The 15,131-nt window shown below is 49.6% G+C and overlaps 1 protein-coding gene across 4 annotated transcripts in view; it reads right to left on the reverse strand.

Annotated features, from left to right (window-relative positions):
• Window positions 1-15,131, reverse strand: part of AP1B1 (adaptor related protein complex 1 subunit beta 1) — a 50,355-nt gene that overhangs the window by 6,295 nt on the left and 28,929 nt on the right. For 3 of the 4 annotated variants that reach the window (XM_037510840.2, XM_054695236.1, XM_054695237.1), the window contains 9 exons: window positions 14,762-14,882; window positions 14,181-14,276; window positions 13,076-13,191; window positions 12,557-12,722; window positions 6,406-6,504; window positions 5,663-5,922; window positions 4,827-5,028; window positions 3,947-3,967; window positions 3,227-3,370 (listed from right to left, as the gene is read on the reverse strand). In XM_037510840.2, coding sequence (XP_037366737.1) covers window positions 3,227-3,370; window positions 3,947-3,967; window positions 4,827-5,028; window positions 5,663-5,922; window positions 6,406-6,504; window positions 12,557-12,722; window positions 13,076-13,191; window positions 14,181-14,276; window positions 14,762-14,882 — 1,225 coding nt within the window. The remainder of the gene's footprint in view (window positions 1-3,226; window positions 3,371-3,946; window positions 3,968-4,826; window positions 5,029-5,662; window positions 5,923-6,405; window positions 6,505-12,556; window positions 12,723-13,075; window positions 13,192-14,180; window positions 14,277-14,761; window positions 14,883-15,131) is intronic. The other variant, XM_037510842.2, reaches the window with a different exon arrangement.

Here is a 15,131-nt window from a genome sequence, read left to right on the forward strand (position 1 = left end):
AAGGGGCTGGGATGTGTCTCTTTCTCTCAACTCAGCAGCCTCCTGAGTGTCCTTTACCTCAATCTCTCTCTCCTGAAGGGGACTCCTGGATTTGCTGCACCTGCCTTTTCTCCCAGGGGATGAGGAACAATCCTACATGACCCTCCCAGGGACACTGCCACAGTGTAGCTGTGTATGGTATGTCCAAGGATCGAGCTGAGTCTTTGGAGGTCAAAGAAGGAACTCAGGAAGTAGGACTGAGGAGAGCAGCGAGACAAGTGGCCCTGCCAGCTTTCTGACGACCCAAGGAGAGTTGAGGGCCCAAAGGCATCCTGGGCTTGGGCCAGAGTCTGAAGCCACTCTGGCTGTCACAGTCTGTCCTCTCCCGCAAAAGGCAGAGCTGGCTTGAATTGTACACACTGACCTGACCAAGGATAAGTGCCTAAGAGGACCCCTTGTCTGGCAGGCTCTTAACTGCTTGGTTACCCTTGTGATCTGACTCAGCTCCAGAGCCACGGCCTCCAGGAAGCTTACCTGACTCCCTCCCTATGTTCCTGCCACAATGATGTGACAGCAGATAAATGGCAGCTTGTGTGTCTGTCTCCCCTGTACCCAGTCAGCTCTTTGTGGAAAGGGTTCTATTTTTCTGCCTTTACATCTTTTGACTTGGAATTTGGTAAGGAACCAGTACCAGGTAGTGTTTGCTGAGCAACACCGTAAAAGATTCTTACAGAAGTGGCTCTGTTACCCTGCCTGACTACTAAGGTGGAGACCTTGCCTCTCAGAGAGGGTGGGTGCATAGGGTCCAGTGTAAGTTCTTAGACACAACTAACCCTCAATTCTACTGCAGGAACCAGTGAACTGTCATCATCTACCAGTCCAAACACTCGAGTAACTCCAAGGTCTTGCACAGAGTGCCTCATCCCCCCCAATCAGAAGGGCTGGAGAATGTATTTACCCCACAGGTGAGGTGGGAATGTGTACAATATGAGACTATCAAGAAATGCAGATGATATACCTACACTTCTGAAGGGGGAGTACACTCACGTCCTGGAACCCTCCCGTGACTAAAGCAGTAATCCTGCCAACGCTGCAAATACTCCTCCTCCGGGGCAGCTTGCCCTGATTACTCCTGACCTGGTGATCCCCTCAACTCTCACTTTCAGCTCTCACTGTAGGTACAATCACCTGGCCACCACTAAGACAAAGTAGCAATGATATCTGCTAAGATGAACACACAAGCAGAGGGCCAGCTGATTCTGACAACCTATGACACTAAGGCAGGCACATAGAAAGTTCTCAAACACTTCGTGTCAGAGTCATGCAGGAGTCAGGAGTGGAGGCTTTGGTACAACTGCCCTGCTTTCAGTTCCAGATGCTGTCAGTTAACAACAATGTGACTTTAGGCAAAAGCACTCAGATTTCTCAATTTCAAAACGGAATTAATAGCACCACAGCTGCCAGGAGGGTTTAGTAGGATGGTGGCTGTGCCACACTCATGCAGCCCCTGGCCCAGAAGTGTGCAGCTGCTAGCATCAGGCCCGGGATCTGGCCACCACTGCTGCAGGTGCAGTAGGCATACCCAGCGAGGTCAGGGCAGGGCACTGACTCACAGCTCCCTAGTCGAAATGAGATATCACTGCGTCCCTGAATCACAGCTGCATCCTGCTCTGGGAAGGGGACCTCAGAAGAGAAAGAAGGGCTCTAGCTAGAAACGAAGATCCAGAAGAGACAGATACAGTGTCTGACCTGAGTGCTGTGAGGTGATCTGGCCAGGCCCATCTACTCTGGCAGCTTCCTTATTGCTGAGGGTATGACCCACAACGTGCCCTCCTTATGCCAGGCCTCATGTTCTCACAGCCCAAACTCAGTTCATCTTCCTCTAATCTCAACAAATGGCCCCTCCCTCATTACCACAGCCAGAATCCCCTAAATCATCAACCCCTAAAAGTTGCCATGCCTACCGTCCAACCTCGCCTCCACTTCTACAGGTGTCCTCCCTGTCCAGCACACATCAATTCCTGCCAGTCTCCTCTCCAGGCTCCTTGCTCTACCCTTTCCAGCCTGCCCTCTACATTGTAGTCAGAGTGATCTATCTCAACTGCAAATATGTTTTGTGTCTGCTTAAAACCCAAGGTCTCCGCGGCATCAGGACAGAAAGCAAAACCTCACAGCCTGGTGGTGGTCAACCTCACAGCTGGTCCACCGGCTTCCTTCTCCCTACTCTGCCCAGGAGTCTCAAGAGGTACTGCCCCTAGTAGCACAGGGGGCACTTACAAGGTGGTTATATTGCCCAATGAGGGGAGGCACTATGGTTAGTGGGCTGGGGTCAAGGGTGCTGGATGTACTGCCTTGGGAACAATGGTTCCCATAAGGAGTAAGTGTCCAGCATTCCCTCAAGTATTTTCTGCATGTTTTCAATATGCCCTGAAATTGCCAGGCACCCAACCATGTTGAAAATCAAGGGATGCCTGTTCTTTATTTTGTTCGGAACTTTCCTGAGGGCCAGTCATCAGGAGGTACCACTGGTCACAGCACTCAAGACACACCAGTTACAAACACCATCTGTAGGTGTGGTGTCATGGTGACTCTGCACTGCTGCCCATACCTGACGACCCCATCACATTTCCTGGGGCGGGCATACCAAGCCTTCACCACACTGAAAACACATGACCCAACTTTCTTCCTTTCATGGGTCCTTTATATGCAGCGATAGCATCTTACTGATTGTCTTTAACTTTACATGCACAGGTAGGTTGTGTAGTCCACAAGGTGCATTTAAGGACAGGGAAGGAAGGGGGCAGCATTACCCATTATCAACAGGGGCAGTGTGTTGTTGGCACCGAGAATCACTGTTCTAACTAGACAGGCCTTTTGCCAGCTACCTGGAAGGTGCTGGGGGCTCTTCCTCCCTTATCTCCAGGCCTCTCCATAGGTTGTCATCTCTTCCTCAAGTCCTCTCCTCACTTCTGCCTTGGCTAACTGTGGCTTGATCTGTAGGCCTGTGCTCCAGTGACACCTCCACTCTGGGATGCCTTCCCTAGGCCTCCCAACACCTGATTTAGCATCTCTTCCTCAGTGCTCCTAAAGCCCCCAGTTGCCCTCAGCACCACACTGGCACACTGCTGCTCCTGGAGTTCATCCCTGCTGGCCTGAGCTGACGCCAGGCAACAAGGCACTTAAAGATCCTACATGTCAGTCTCTTAACTTTCTCTGCTTCTGCCACAAGAGAAGGTGCAGTGCTTACTGCTTTAGGGGCCACATATGATCCTGACAAGGTGCCCACGCCGCTGGTCAGGTCAAAGAGGTCACTCAGGCCACTGCCCATCGGTGCTCCTAGGTTGGCTGGTACTGCTGCTGCTGGGGGTGCTGTGAAGTTGGAGCCCCCAATCTGGCAAGAAAGAGAAAGGGGTCAGAGGCAGGCATTAGAAGTTGGGACTTTAGGGGCTCAGGATGAACAGGGCTATCTGGCACTTAAGAAATAAGGGGGGTAGGACAGGATGGGGCACTGCAGAGCTGCCTTTGTATCAACCCTAAGTTGCAGAAACAGGCAGTAAGTTGGGTGAAGAACAGGCCCAGACCTATTGTACCCTGTATGCTTCGAGTCTTACAGGTGACCTCTGGGAAAGGGCTGGAGACACTCACAAACTAAACTCAGCCCACAGATTAAAGGTACACCTGAGGGTCTAGATGGAAGTGCAACCTATAGGATGTCAGAGGGGGGCTGTGGGGACTAAGAGGGTCGGCCACATTGTTAGTGGGTGGTGAGGGCAGTGCAAGGAATTCATGGATGTAGGGCCCAGGGGTAGCTAGATATCAAGTGGTCAAGGCACAGGTTGCCAGGACGTTGGACGGAAGGCCAGGCTCAGCAGGAAGGGACTGCTTTGACATCACCCATCCCTGGGATACTGGGCCAGAGCTCTCAGGAGCACGGATGAAGACTTGATGACACAAGGTTGAACCATACCCCTTCAGGCTCATCCCCCATCTCCAAGCAGAAGCAGGCAGGGTGAAGAGAACAGGCAGCCACATGCAGAGAGAAAAGTCAGGAAAGAAGACAGAGAGAGACAAGAGAAAGGGAGGGAAAGAGGGAGAAGATTAGTCACTGCTGCTCCATCTGAGATGAGTTGGTGTAAGGCAGTGCTGGGCCTAGTAGAAGCCAGACCACAGGCCCTGTGAAAGCACTACTCTGACCTCACAACCTTACCTCCCACACACACCCTTACCCTCCTGCCCTGTGCCACTGCTCAGACCTTCCTGCCCTTTTCCACGCCACACTAACTGCCAGACTTCTAGCCCTGTGTCACATCTTGGGGACTTCAGCCAAGTATGGCCAAGTGACAGCGGCTCTGCTGCCCCCTCCACTGATTAAAGCCCTACCAGCTGACTATAGAAGTTTCAGGGAAATACCTGGCTAGTGTCACCACCCCCTTTCTCAGAGGAGGAGACTGACCCTGACCTCTCTCAGCTAGGTCTGCTGAGCTGCTGTGTCCTGCCTGTGCAGGGTCAGGGTTGCGTGGGCACAGGTTTGGCTCCTTCAAGCCTTACAGGCAAAGGTGACTCAGTGAAAGGAGTTAAGATTACCCTACACTGCCCCAGGCTTCACGGGGCTCAGTGGCCCAGCAAGGGGCCGAGTCCTGCCACACAGCAGCTGTGCATTATTGGAGGTAAGGCAATCTGATGGCTCTAAGCCTGTTTTCTCACCTATACGCAGGAGTTACATGATCACCTTCGCAGGCAGATGTACCTGAGGGTCCTTGGTTGGTGCCTGGCACAGAGAGGGCATTCAATAAGTGCGCCTCTGAAGATGATTGTCAATGTCATCTAGAGTGGGGCCCAGGACATACCAAGCTGTCGAGACCACCGCCAAGTAGGTCCACAGCTCCCATCTGAACTGAGGAGGTGGCCAGGGGAGGGCCGCTAACTGGGGGGCCAAGGTCCAGGTTGAGGAGGTCGCCCAGCAGGTCACCCTGGGTGGGGATGACATCTGGCTGTTCACCGGAGGGTGCTCCAGCAGGGGCCGTCTCGGGGCTCTCTGCACTCTCACTCCTACAGGGATACAGGAGGGAGAGGGTCAGAAGCTGGTTGCAGGGAGATTCAGAGTCCACAGTCTCCAGGACCCTCCCTCAGGACAGGTAATGAGTCTCCTCATAAGTCCCAGATGGAGGTTGTCCATGCACCCCACCCCCTTTCTCCCCACTGCCCTTCCCAACCCTGGTCCATCTTCCCTGCTCTCCAAGAGATCTAGCTTCATGGAGATGAGGGGAGGGAGGAGTTAGCTGTGCTTCCATCACTGAGCCCACTCTAAAGAGAAGACTGGATGCCAGTCCCTGGAGGACTGGACAACCAGGCCAAACTAACCAGTGGCACCAGAGGAAGATGAGAAGAAGGGAGCTCTGGAACCAAACAGAATTAAGTCTGCGTCTAGTTCTGCTGGCTATGGATCCTGCGCAAGGCACTCAAGTCTACTGTCCTTGTTTGTTAAATGGAACATCTCTCGGCTCTGTTGTTAGATCAAATGAGGTCTCTAGTCAACATCCGGTGTGGAGTAAGCATTCAACAAAAGGTCACTAGAGTGTAATTTTTTTCAAGCTTAGGTCCTGTCAGGGATTATCACATCAGGCCTGAGCGCCTATTTTGCTTAACTATGTAACCGGTGAGGAGACAGGCCCACTTCACTCACGAGGCGGTGCGGGGTGGCAAGCTCTTATGTACAACGCCCCGGCCTCCCTCCACAAAGGCGCTGGGCGGCTTGTGGTAGACAGAGGCCAGTGTGCCGATGTAGCAAATGAGCTCGTCCAGCAGTGTGGGCTCAATGAGGTCTGTCTCTTCAGAGATGAGTGGTTTCTCAGCCAACACCACCTCCTTGGCGGCCACAGGGTCCGTGGAGAGCAGGCGCCAGTAGATGTAGCCCCGGTCCCTCAGGTCTGGGTTGTCTGAGTCCTTGGGGATTGATGAAAAGTCCATGAAACTCAGAGCAGAGCAGCTGGGAGAGGGGAAAGGAGGAGCCCTAACCCATAGCCATGTGGTCTGACCTGAACGCCTCCATGAATCTGCCTCTGAACTGCTTAAATGGACAGGATCCAGCACCGTGGCTGTCCACTCTCGCCCGGATTCAGGCAGGCTATAACTGCTCTTGTCTCAATTCCTGCCTCCCCTCCGCAGTCTGCACTCCCTGCCCCCCATACAGACCCTCGGGTCCTCCTGGACTTTCCTCTCCTCTCCCGTTTTCAATCTGTCTCGACTGACCCCACTTCATGATTTAATTGCAACTGAGTTTCCTGAGTAGGGATCCTGGATTACTCTGGAGCCTGTAAACCCCCAATGGTGCCAGTCTTGGGCAAGACAAGCACGTCTGGCTCCTTGGACCAAAGTGCCCCCTGTGGGGGCCTATGCCAGATACAGAGGGGAAGCTGAGGGGCCCACCTGAGTGGCCAAGCTGAGGACCTGCTGCACCAGCTCCTGGGTCTCTGTTGGCTTCTTTAGAAAGAGCTTCACAATAGCTGTCAGCAGCTGCAACTGGACCTACAGGGAAGCAGAGAAGACACAAGGAATAAGTGTGAGCTTCATGAGGGCACAGATAAGGAAACTAAATGAGGGCTTCAGAGAGGGAAAAAAATGTTCAAAGTCCCTGGAAACCAAGGCCAGCTTCCCTGGAATTGGGGTTGGTCGTGGAACTCAGGCTAAGGCCAGCAGGGGGTGTTGTGCTGCCAAGCAGCCCAGACTTCAATATTACCTCTCAAGAAAGGTAATACCATTATACTACTGGCAACCTCAGGCAGGTCAGGGGCAGATGCCCAGTACTAGGGTCCCAGAAACCACAAAGTTCTGGGACCTGCAGTACCTTAAGGAGCTCACAATTTTATTTTATTTATTTTATTTATTTATTTTTTTTTTAAAAAGATTTATTTATTTATTTATTTATTTATTTATTTATTTATTTATTTATACAAGCACTGGGTACAGTCAGAAGTGCGGGAGGGTGAGAGAATTCACCAGAGACAGAGCGGGGAGCAGAGCAGGCAGACAGACGAAGAAATACACTGCTGAGGGGAGCAGTGGGCGGCAGGAGAGGTCTGCGCGCCATGTGGGACCCTCGCCTGGCGGCCGGGGATCGAACCGGCGCTGCAGAGGCTGCAAGCAGCTTCGCAGCCCAGCGCTCAACCGCTGCGCCACCATGGAGGAGCTCACAATTTTAAAAGGCAACATGCATGGCTGGCATGCTTCTTAAAAGGATTTTTTTCAACAAGCTGAGGTGGTACCAGGGAAGGCCCAGGGGAGTGGGCTAACAGGGCTCACAGAACCAGCCCCTGGTCGAGCAGCAGAGCTTCCACCAGAGAGTGGGAACAACTCCTGCCCAGCCTTCCAGCAGCTCCCCCTCTCACCTAGCTGTTGCCTCAGCCTCATCTATACCTCCTCACACCTTGGATCTCTTGCTGACCCCAGCCCATCCCCACCTGGCTTCTACAGCCTTCTGGACCCCATGTTTGGTGCCAGCCCACAGGATTAGAAATGTTTCCTGTTACTGAGCTCTCCTATGGACAGAGCCCTTTAGGACAGGGATGGTATCTGTCACTGTTGTGTCCCTGGTTATTGTTCAATCTAGTGCCTGGAGAATAGCAGGCACTTAAAGAAAATTAGCTAACTTAACCACACCTCTGGACGATCAATTCACTGCACATAGTCCTTCCTCAGTCACATCTCATTTTTATTAGGATCAAGAAGGCAGCCTGAGGCTTCTGAGCCAGGGCTGTGCCAGGACAGGTCTGCGGCAGAAAGGCAGGAGTGGGGCTGGCAGCACCTCCCATGCCTGTCTGACAGGAAGGCACTTACAGAAATGAATAGCTTAATTACCCTTGTGCATAGGCAGGCTGACAGCAGGAGGCAGAACACAGGGGATGAGGTCTGTTTCTGGGATTAAGTGATTCACTGTCCCTGCAACTTGATTACACACTGGCCAGCAGCTGAGCAGCAGTGGGCTAGCTGTTTCCAAGGTAGGAGGCAGCCCGGGGACTGGCTTCCAGACCTGGCTCCAGCCCCTTGATGGGTGGTAGAGAAGACGGCATTTAGCCTCAATCTATGAGGGAAAGGTGTGGCCTCCTTTAGGTAGTTTTTATGGGCTCTGAAAACAGCAATTTTTGGCAGTTTACTTGGAACTAGAGTTAGAATACATCTCATCTAAACTCTTGTTCTATTACTTCCGAGCTAGGGGACCCTGAACAAGTCACCTCATGTCTCTGAGTCTGCTTCCTCATCTATAATATGGCTCTAACACCTCATGGGATAATGAAACAGATGAGAAAACAAATGTCATCATGTCGACATTTATCATTTGTCGTCATCATGACGGCAAAGAGCGGTCATCATCGCCTGTCATGACGATCACGATCACCATGACCACTGCACAGGCACTTTCAACCACTCTCTTCAATCAGGTCAGTTGGCCGCCTGGACTCACTCATCACAGTCAGGTCTGCTTGGTGGCCTAGGAGCTCTGGCTACAAGCCCAGCTTCCCCATCTATCACCCCGCCCCATTGTCCTACATGTTTAGGTGAGCCCTCCTGCAATGCTGCTGTCGCCCTTGCCATCCAATGGGCACCATGCAGCTGGGCAGCTATACTACCCTGGTCAGCTCCCTACCCCTGGCTAGAAAGAGGGGCCAGGTGACTCAAGAGATAATTTAAAATAAACTCCCAAATTGCAAAGTATTAAATATTCTTATTAAAGCTTTGAACTGTGTTGTGCACTCAGGAGACAAAGCGAGCAGGCCATTTAATTACAACATGACCACCCAGTTAGCTTACTGAGCACTGAAGCAGGCAGTTTACACACGTCCTCTATTACGCTTTGGAGGAGCCCTGTGCTAGAGACAAGGAAACAGGGTGGGGAGTTCAGCACGCTTGAAGGCCTACAACGAGAGAAGTCTAGATTGGACTTCACAGTCCTGTTTCATTTCCCCATACCAGACTCCTGCTCCGTTTCTCTTTGTTCAACTTTTTTTTTCCCCAAAGATTTTTATTTATTTATGCATACAAGAACTGGGGTGTAGGCCTGCGGTATGGAGAGGTGAGAGGATTTACCATAGACAGAGTAGGGAGCAGAACAGGCAGATCTACTGAAATACACTGCTGAGGGGAGCAGCAGGCAAGACAGGAGAGGGGCACCTCGCCATATGGGTTAGTTGCCTGGCCGGGGACTGAACTCATGCTGCAGTGGCTGCCAACAGCTTCACAGTGCTGAGACTTAACCCCTTGCGCCACCATGGAGGGCCCTGTTCAACTTCTTTAATGCTGGCTTTGCGGAGGAAGGAGTAGGTGTAAAGATATGCTCTAATATATGAGCAGAATCACCTAGCATAGGACATCCTCTGCAGGAATCCTGCGTGAGACTTGACTGGGACTACAGAAGCCATCCAGGCTATGCTTTACTTCTCACAGACAAGAGAGAAGAGGCTGGTGTGGTGAAGTGAAGGCAACCCTGGAGCTGGCTGGCAGTTGGACCTGGCAGGCAGAAGTTGGGAGTGGGTGTTGGTGGGAAATATTACTATTACTTTGTAATGGACATCTGCTACTTTTGCTTGCCCAGAATCTACTGTCTTGATGCTAACAGAAATCCTGGATTCACCCTTCTCTTCGCCTCCTTCAATCCAGACACCAGAATGGGCATGTGACTGGCCAACTGGAGTTACAGGTTCAGGATAAGGTGAACAGGCCTGGACTGTTGCTGAAACTACTGGGGAGAAAGCAATTTTAGGAGCCACTAAGCTAAGAGGATGTAACCTGAAGTGTTGACCATTTGTGGCTGCCACCTATGGGAGAAGCCACCCCAAGGAGGCAGAGATAGCTCAATATCACTGTCTGAGAACCCTTACCCAGGGTTGCTGGAAAGGAATACAGTCTCTGGACTTGCCCATTACAGGAACCAGCTGGTCTCCTTTTTTGCCTGGATCAGTTTGCGTTTAAACCAATTCTGACAGTCACCAAACTACTATTAGTGATTTCTTAATAGGGCCTTGGCAAGTATTCAGGACATGATACAAAGCATCCCACTTAAGTAACAGGATGAGAGGAAGTCTTATGACTCTCATTTTGTAAAGGCGGAAGCTGAGGTTCAGAGAAGCAGAGGATTTTGTTGTAAAAGTCACCAAGCCAGGAAGGGAAAGAAAAGGGGCTTGGGCTCTGTGGTCTCTGATTCCAATGCCTTGATCTGCCAGGTTGCACTGTCCCAAATAGACAGTTAATATTTCTGTGGCTACAGACATTTTATAAACTCTTGTGTATGAGCAGACAGTTTCCAGTGCACAGAAAAGGGAAAACAAATGAAAAGATACTCAACCCCATTCAGAACAGAAATGCAAACCAAAACTACACTGAGGTATCCCGTGTTACCCATTTGACTGATAAAAATAAAGTTTGCAGTTACACTAGGTTGAAAAGGAATAAAGATTATCCACATCCAAGACAGGTGTGTAAACCTGCAACAATCTCTACACCAAGGGAACTCAGGGAGTGACCCAAGTCTCTAGTGTACAGGCACCCTTATCCAAACATTCTGTGGGTAAGACTTTATTTATTTATTTATTTTTAAAATAATACATTTCTTTTTTTTTTTAAAGATTTATTTTATTTATACAAGAACTGGGGTACAGGCCAGAGGCACAGGATGATGTGAGAGGATTCACCAGAGACAGAGCAGGGAGCAGAACAGGCAGACGACCAAAAACACTGCTGAGGGGAGCAGCGGGCAAGACAGGACAGGTCTGCCATGCCATGTGGGGATCTTCGTGGCCGGCCAGGAATCGAACCCGTGCTGCAGAGGCTGCGGACAGCTTCACAGTGCTGCACTCAACCCACTGTGTCACCGGGGAGGCCCGGGTAAGACTTTATTCTTCAGATATATTTGTGGATGTACTTATAAAGGTATGCATAGCAGTGTTGTTTAAAAGAGCAAAGCATGGGCCTCCCTGGTGACACAAGGGTTAAAGTCTCAGAGCTATCATGCTATTGCCACTGTGGCCTGAGTTCTATCCCCGGCCAGGGAGCTGACCCACATGGCGCAGCAGACCTCTCCTGTCTCGCCCACTGCTCCCCTCAGCAGTGTTTATTTTCAGTCAATTTGCCTGTTCTGTTCCCTACTCTGTCTGTCTCTGGTGAATTCTCTCACTCCGCACACCTCAGGCCTCAGCCCTCTCACCCCATTTCTTGTATGCATAAATGAAAATAAATCTTTAGGAAAAAAAAAAGAGCAAAGCACTGACACCTAAATATCCATCTGGGGGGGTGATTAAATAAAGTATGGTACCTTTACGTGAAGAACTCTTGGGCAACTGTGAAACAGCAAGAAAGGGTGTCATAAATTAATAACGGTGTGATTTTAGATATATTTTTAAAGGAAAAAGACAAGGGGTTGTATAATTTGAATCTGTTGCTACTGATAGTGTTTAAAATAAATAAGATAAAAAATACATAGTCGATCATTATTGTGGGGTCCACATTTGCAAATTTGCCCACTTCCTAAAATTTACTTGTTAACCCATACAGCCTCATGGTTATTTGCAGATTGTGCAGAGCAGTGAAAAATTTGAGTTGCTTGATGTACACATTCCCAGTTAAGGTCAAGCAAAGTGATGCTCTGAGTTTTTCAGCCCTCCCTCTATAACCAAGTGTCCTTTTCACAGTCTTTCTAGTGCCACGTCTTTTTTTCACATGCTGGAGATTTTCTTTCTGATATTTAAAATTGCTTTCAAATATAGTGCTCAAGTGGTGTGTAGTGTTCCTAAGCACAAGAAGTCTGTGATGTATTTATAGAGAAAACACACTTATTGGGAAAGCTTCGTTTAAATGAGTTATAGTGCTACTGGCCTCATTGAGATCAATGGTAATGAACAAATTATATTAAATAAGGTGTCTTTAAGTAGCTGGTATTGACCAGGTGACAAGAATGTTGTGACCAGAGCCTTGTACAAAGCTAATTTTACCTTTCTCCTAAGAACATGGTTCAGTACGTGTTTATTTAGTATTTGTGATGACTTTATAGACCCATGAGTAATGAGAAACACTGTATATGTGTATATATGCGTGCGTGTGTGTGTGTGTGTGTGTGTGTGTATCTGCTGGTGCATTTCTAAACTATCTCTGGATAAGTAAATAAATAATACTTGGAATTACTCCCAAGAAGCCAATAAATAATATTCTGATCTCTGGAAGAAATGGGCAGTGAGGAAAGCAATGGAAAATAGATTTTTCACTATTACTTAAAAATACTTCTGTATTTTTAAAATTTGAACAAGTCAATGTACTGTCTCTCCAGAGATAAATATGAAATTGAAACAAGCCCAGAAACTTTTGCCTGCCTTCAATGCACACCACACATCAGTCCTCACACATCCCCCTTGGGGGATGGGAGGTAAAGAGGCCCTCTCTGTCACCCATATACCACTTCTCAGTCTGTGCACACCATCAATGCAGTTAGGAGGGCAGGGTCCTGAGACATGCTGGCCTAGGGAAAGTCTTCTGTGGAGGATGGATTGCTCTGGTGCCAAGTTGCCAGTCATGAGTTGGCTGCTTGACAACTCACCTGTGTGCTCTCATCATGGAAGCCCTCGAGGAAGCTCTCCAGCAGCTCATCTGCATTGTCAATTCGCTCAGCATACTCGCCCACAATCCAAATCATGGCAGCCCGGGCCTCGGGTTCATCTAGGGAGTCCAGGTTCTCACACAGTGTGGCAATAACACTCTCGTACCTGAAGATCAGGGCACAATTGGCATATGAGCAACTGAAGGAGCCAGGGCAAGCCTAGGGAGGCCCATCAGGGAACAAAAGAGACAGGCCCCTGGCAGGGTCTTGCCCTACAAGACCTTGAAAGGGTGGTAAATAATGGGATTTGAGTTTCATCTGTTACAGTTTTCTTATTTTGGTGTAAGGAGCAGAGGATAGACAGTTCAGGAAAAATAAAACAAGAGATTTCTTTTGAGAAGACTATTTGTGGAAGGAAAATAAGGAAGTGGGGAAAGGTTCCTTCTTGCTTTTCCTTCCCACCATCTCTGGCCCCAACAGAATTACATCACGCTCTCGCTGGAAGAGGCAGGCACGTACTTGTTTGGGTACTTCCGAAAGATGTCCTTGATGACTACGATGGCTTCCTGGACCACGTAGTTGACCTTGGTCTGGATGAGATCCAGCAGTGTGCTCACACAGCGCTCTGCAGATTGCTGTGTGAGGAGAGTGTGGACAAAGCCCTTGTATCCACTGCCAACAGAACCTCTAATGACTATACCTTGGCCAAGAGGTCAGTCATGCCTTGCCCAGAGAACATTATCCCAAACAATGGCGGAAAATAAGTACAAGATGATGGCCCTAGAGTGGCAGGGATACAAGGTGACAGAGTTGGACTGAGAAGGCCAGAGGCAGAACTTCTCATAATGGGGAGTCCTTGGAGTTCCTCTAGGTCATCCCTGAGGAGAGAATGACTATGGTCTAGTCTGACCCTACCATACTTCTACTTGTTTCCCAAAATGGGCCCCTATGACCAAAAACACTTCAAAAGTCTCCAGTTGGACCAGTCCCTATCTCCCAGTCATCTTTATTACAACTTGCTGCATTAATGCTTTTGTGGAAAGATTCTCTGGATGTCATCACAAGTCCCAAGGGAAAACACCTCATGGGTTAGGGTTGGGTTGCCTGACTGTGCCAGGATCCCAGGATCCTCTAGCCCCCAGCAGACACATTTAAGGGCTCCATTTAAGGAGTCAAATTCAGTGAATGGGAGGGAAGGAATGCCAGGACACAGGGGTTTGGATGGCCTGTGGGAACTTGGAGACAAGTAGCACATGTACAGTTGAATCATGAAACTTGCCAAAATGTTAAACAGGCAGAGCCCCTGCCCAGAACTCCACAAAGTTGAAAGTCTACTCTATCCGGGCCACCACCAGTTTGACCCACTGTCTTAGCTAATGCTGCAGGAGAACCCATTATTATGATGGGTGAATTTCATATATGGCAACTCAAAGGTCTAAAGGTTACAGAGTGAGAAGGAACAACCAAATCTGCACATGGGTGCTGTGGGGGCTCCAGTTGGGGCCCTTAGGCCTTTCTGGACTGCCAGCAGCTGGTAGATTCTGCTAGAATCAGACTGGTTTCCTAGTTTCAGCTTCCTTTCCCTCCCTACTCCCCCGTCCAGGACATAGTCCCAGAGCCTCACCTCCACCTTGATGGCGCAGCGGCCGATGGCTCGAACAGCCTTCCGCACAAAGTCCACATCCACTTCTGTTGCATATTCTTTTAGCTCTGCCAACACCTGTGATCCAAACAGAGAAGATGGGGTTTTGAGGAAGACAGATCTTGTTCTTCGGGCCATCCTTTCTTTTCCCAGACCCGAGATCCCAGTGCATTGTGGGCAAGCATAGATACACCCACAGGTGCCTAGAAAAATGAGATTCTCCCTCTTACTCAAAGTGGAAGGCCCAAGGGAGGCAGCGAGATGTCAGGTGACCCAAGAGGAAAGTAGAGAAGGATTAATTGGCAGGGTTGGTCAATCCTTATTTTAGATTGATCTAGCTAATATGGCTACCTAACCACTACTTTTTAACAGGTAGATAATAATAACAGGGAGAACAAATATTTTTAGTAGAAAAACAATAACAGGGAGAGCAAATTTTTTAGTACAAAAATACCAGTTAACATTTGCTGAGTGCTTGCTCACAGAGCCCCATACCCCCAGACCGAAGGAGCTTTGCTGTCCAACACCGAAGCCCATGCACTTGGCCACTGTCTTCTGCTGACCTGGGCAATGTTGGCCTGAGAGGCCAGGCGGATCATGATGTCCAGCTTCTCCAGCTTCACGTAGATGGGGTCATTGTACTTCACAAAGAACACCTTCATCTCGTGCTTCAGGATCTCAGGCCTGGGGGTGAGACAGGAAGGCTCAAAAAGCAGTAAGCCCTGTTAGAAAGCCCCCTCTATCTCTACTGGGACATTTCTGGGGTCTGAAGTAAAGACTGACAGCCAAAAGAGCAACTGCTACCACAGATGCATGCTCCTGTACAGAGGGCCCACTGGCCAGCCAACAGGACCACTCACATTCCAGGAAGGTGAGAAGAAGGATGAGAAAGAGGCAATTCACAGGTGATAGGCCTAGGAACCAGACAGCTCT

The sequence above is a fragment of the Talpa occidentalis genome, unplaced genomic scaffold, assembly GCF_014898055.3.
Source record: "Talpa occidentalis isolate TD23 unplaced genomic scaffold, MPIMG_talOcc4v2.1 talOcc4.14, whole genome shotgun sequence".
Taxonomy (NCBI): domain Eukaryota; kingdom Metazoa; phylum Chordata; class Mammalia; order Eulipotyphla; family Talpidae; genus Talpa; species Talpa occidentalis.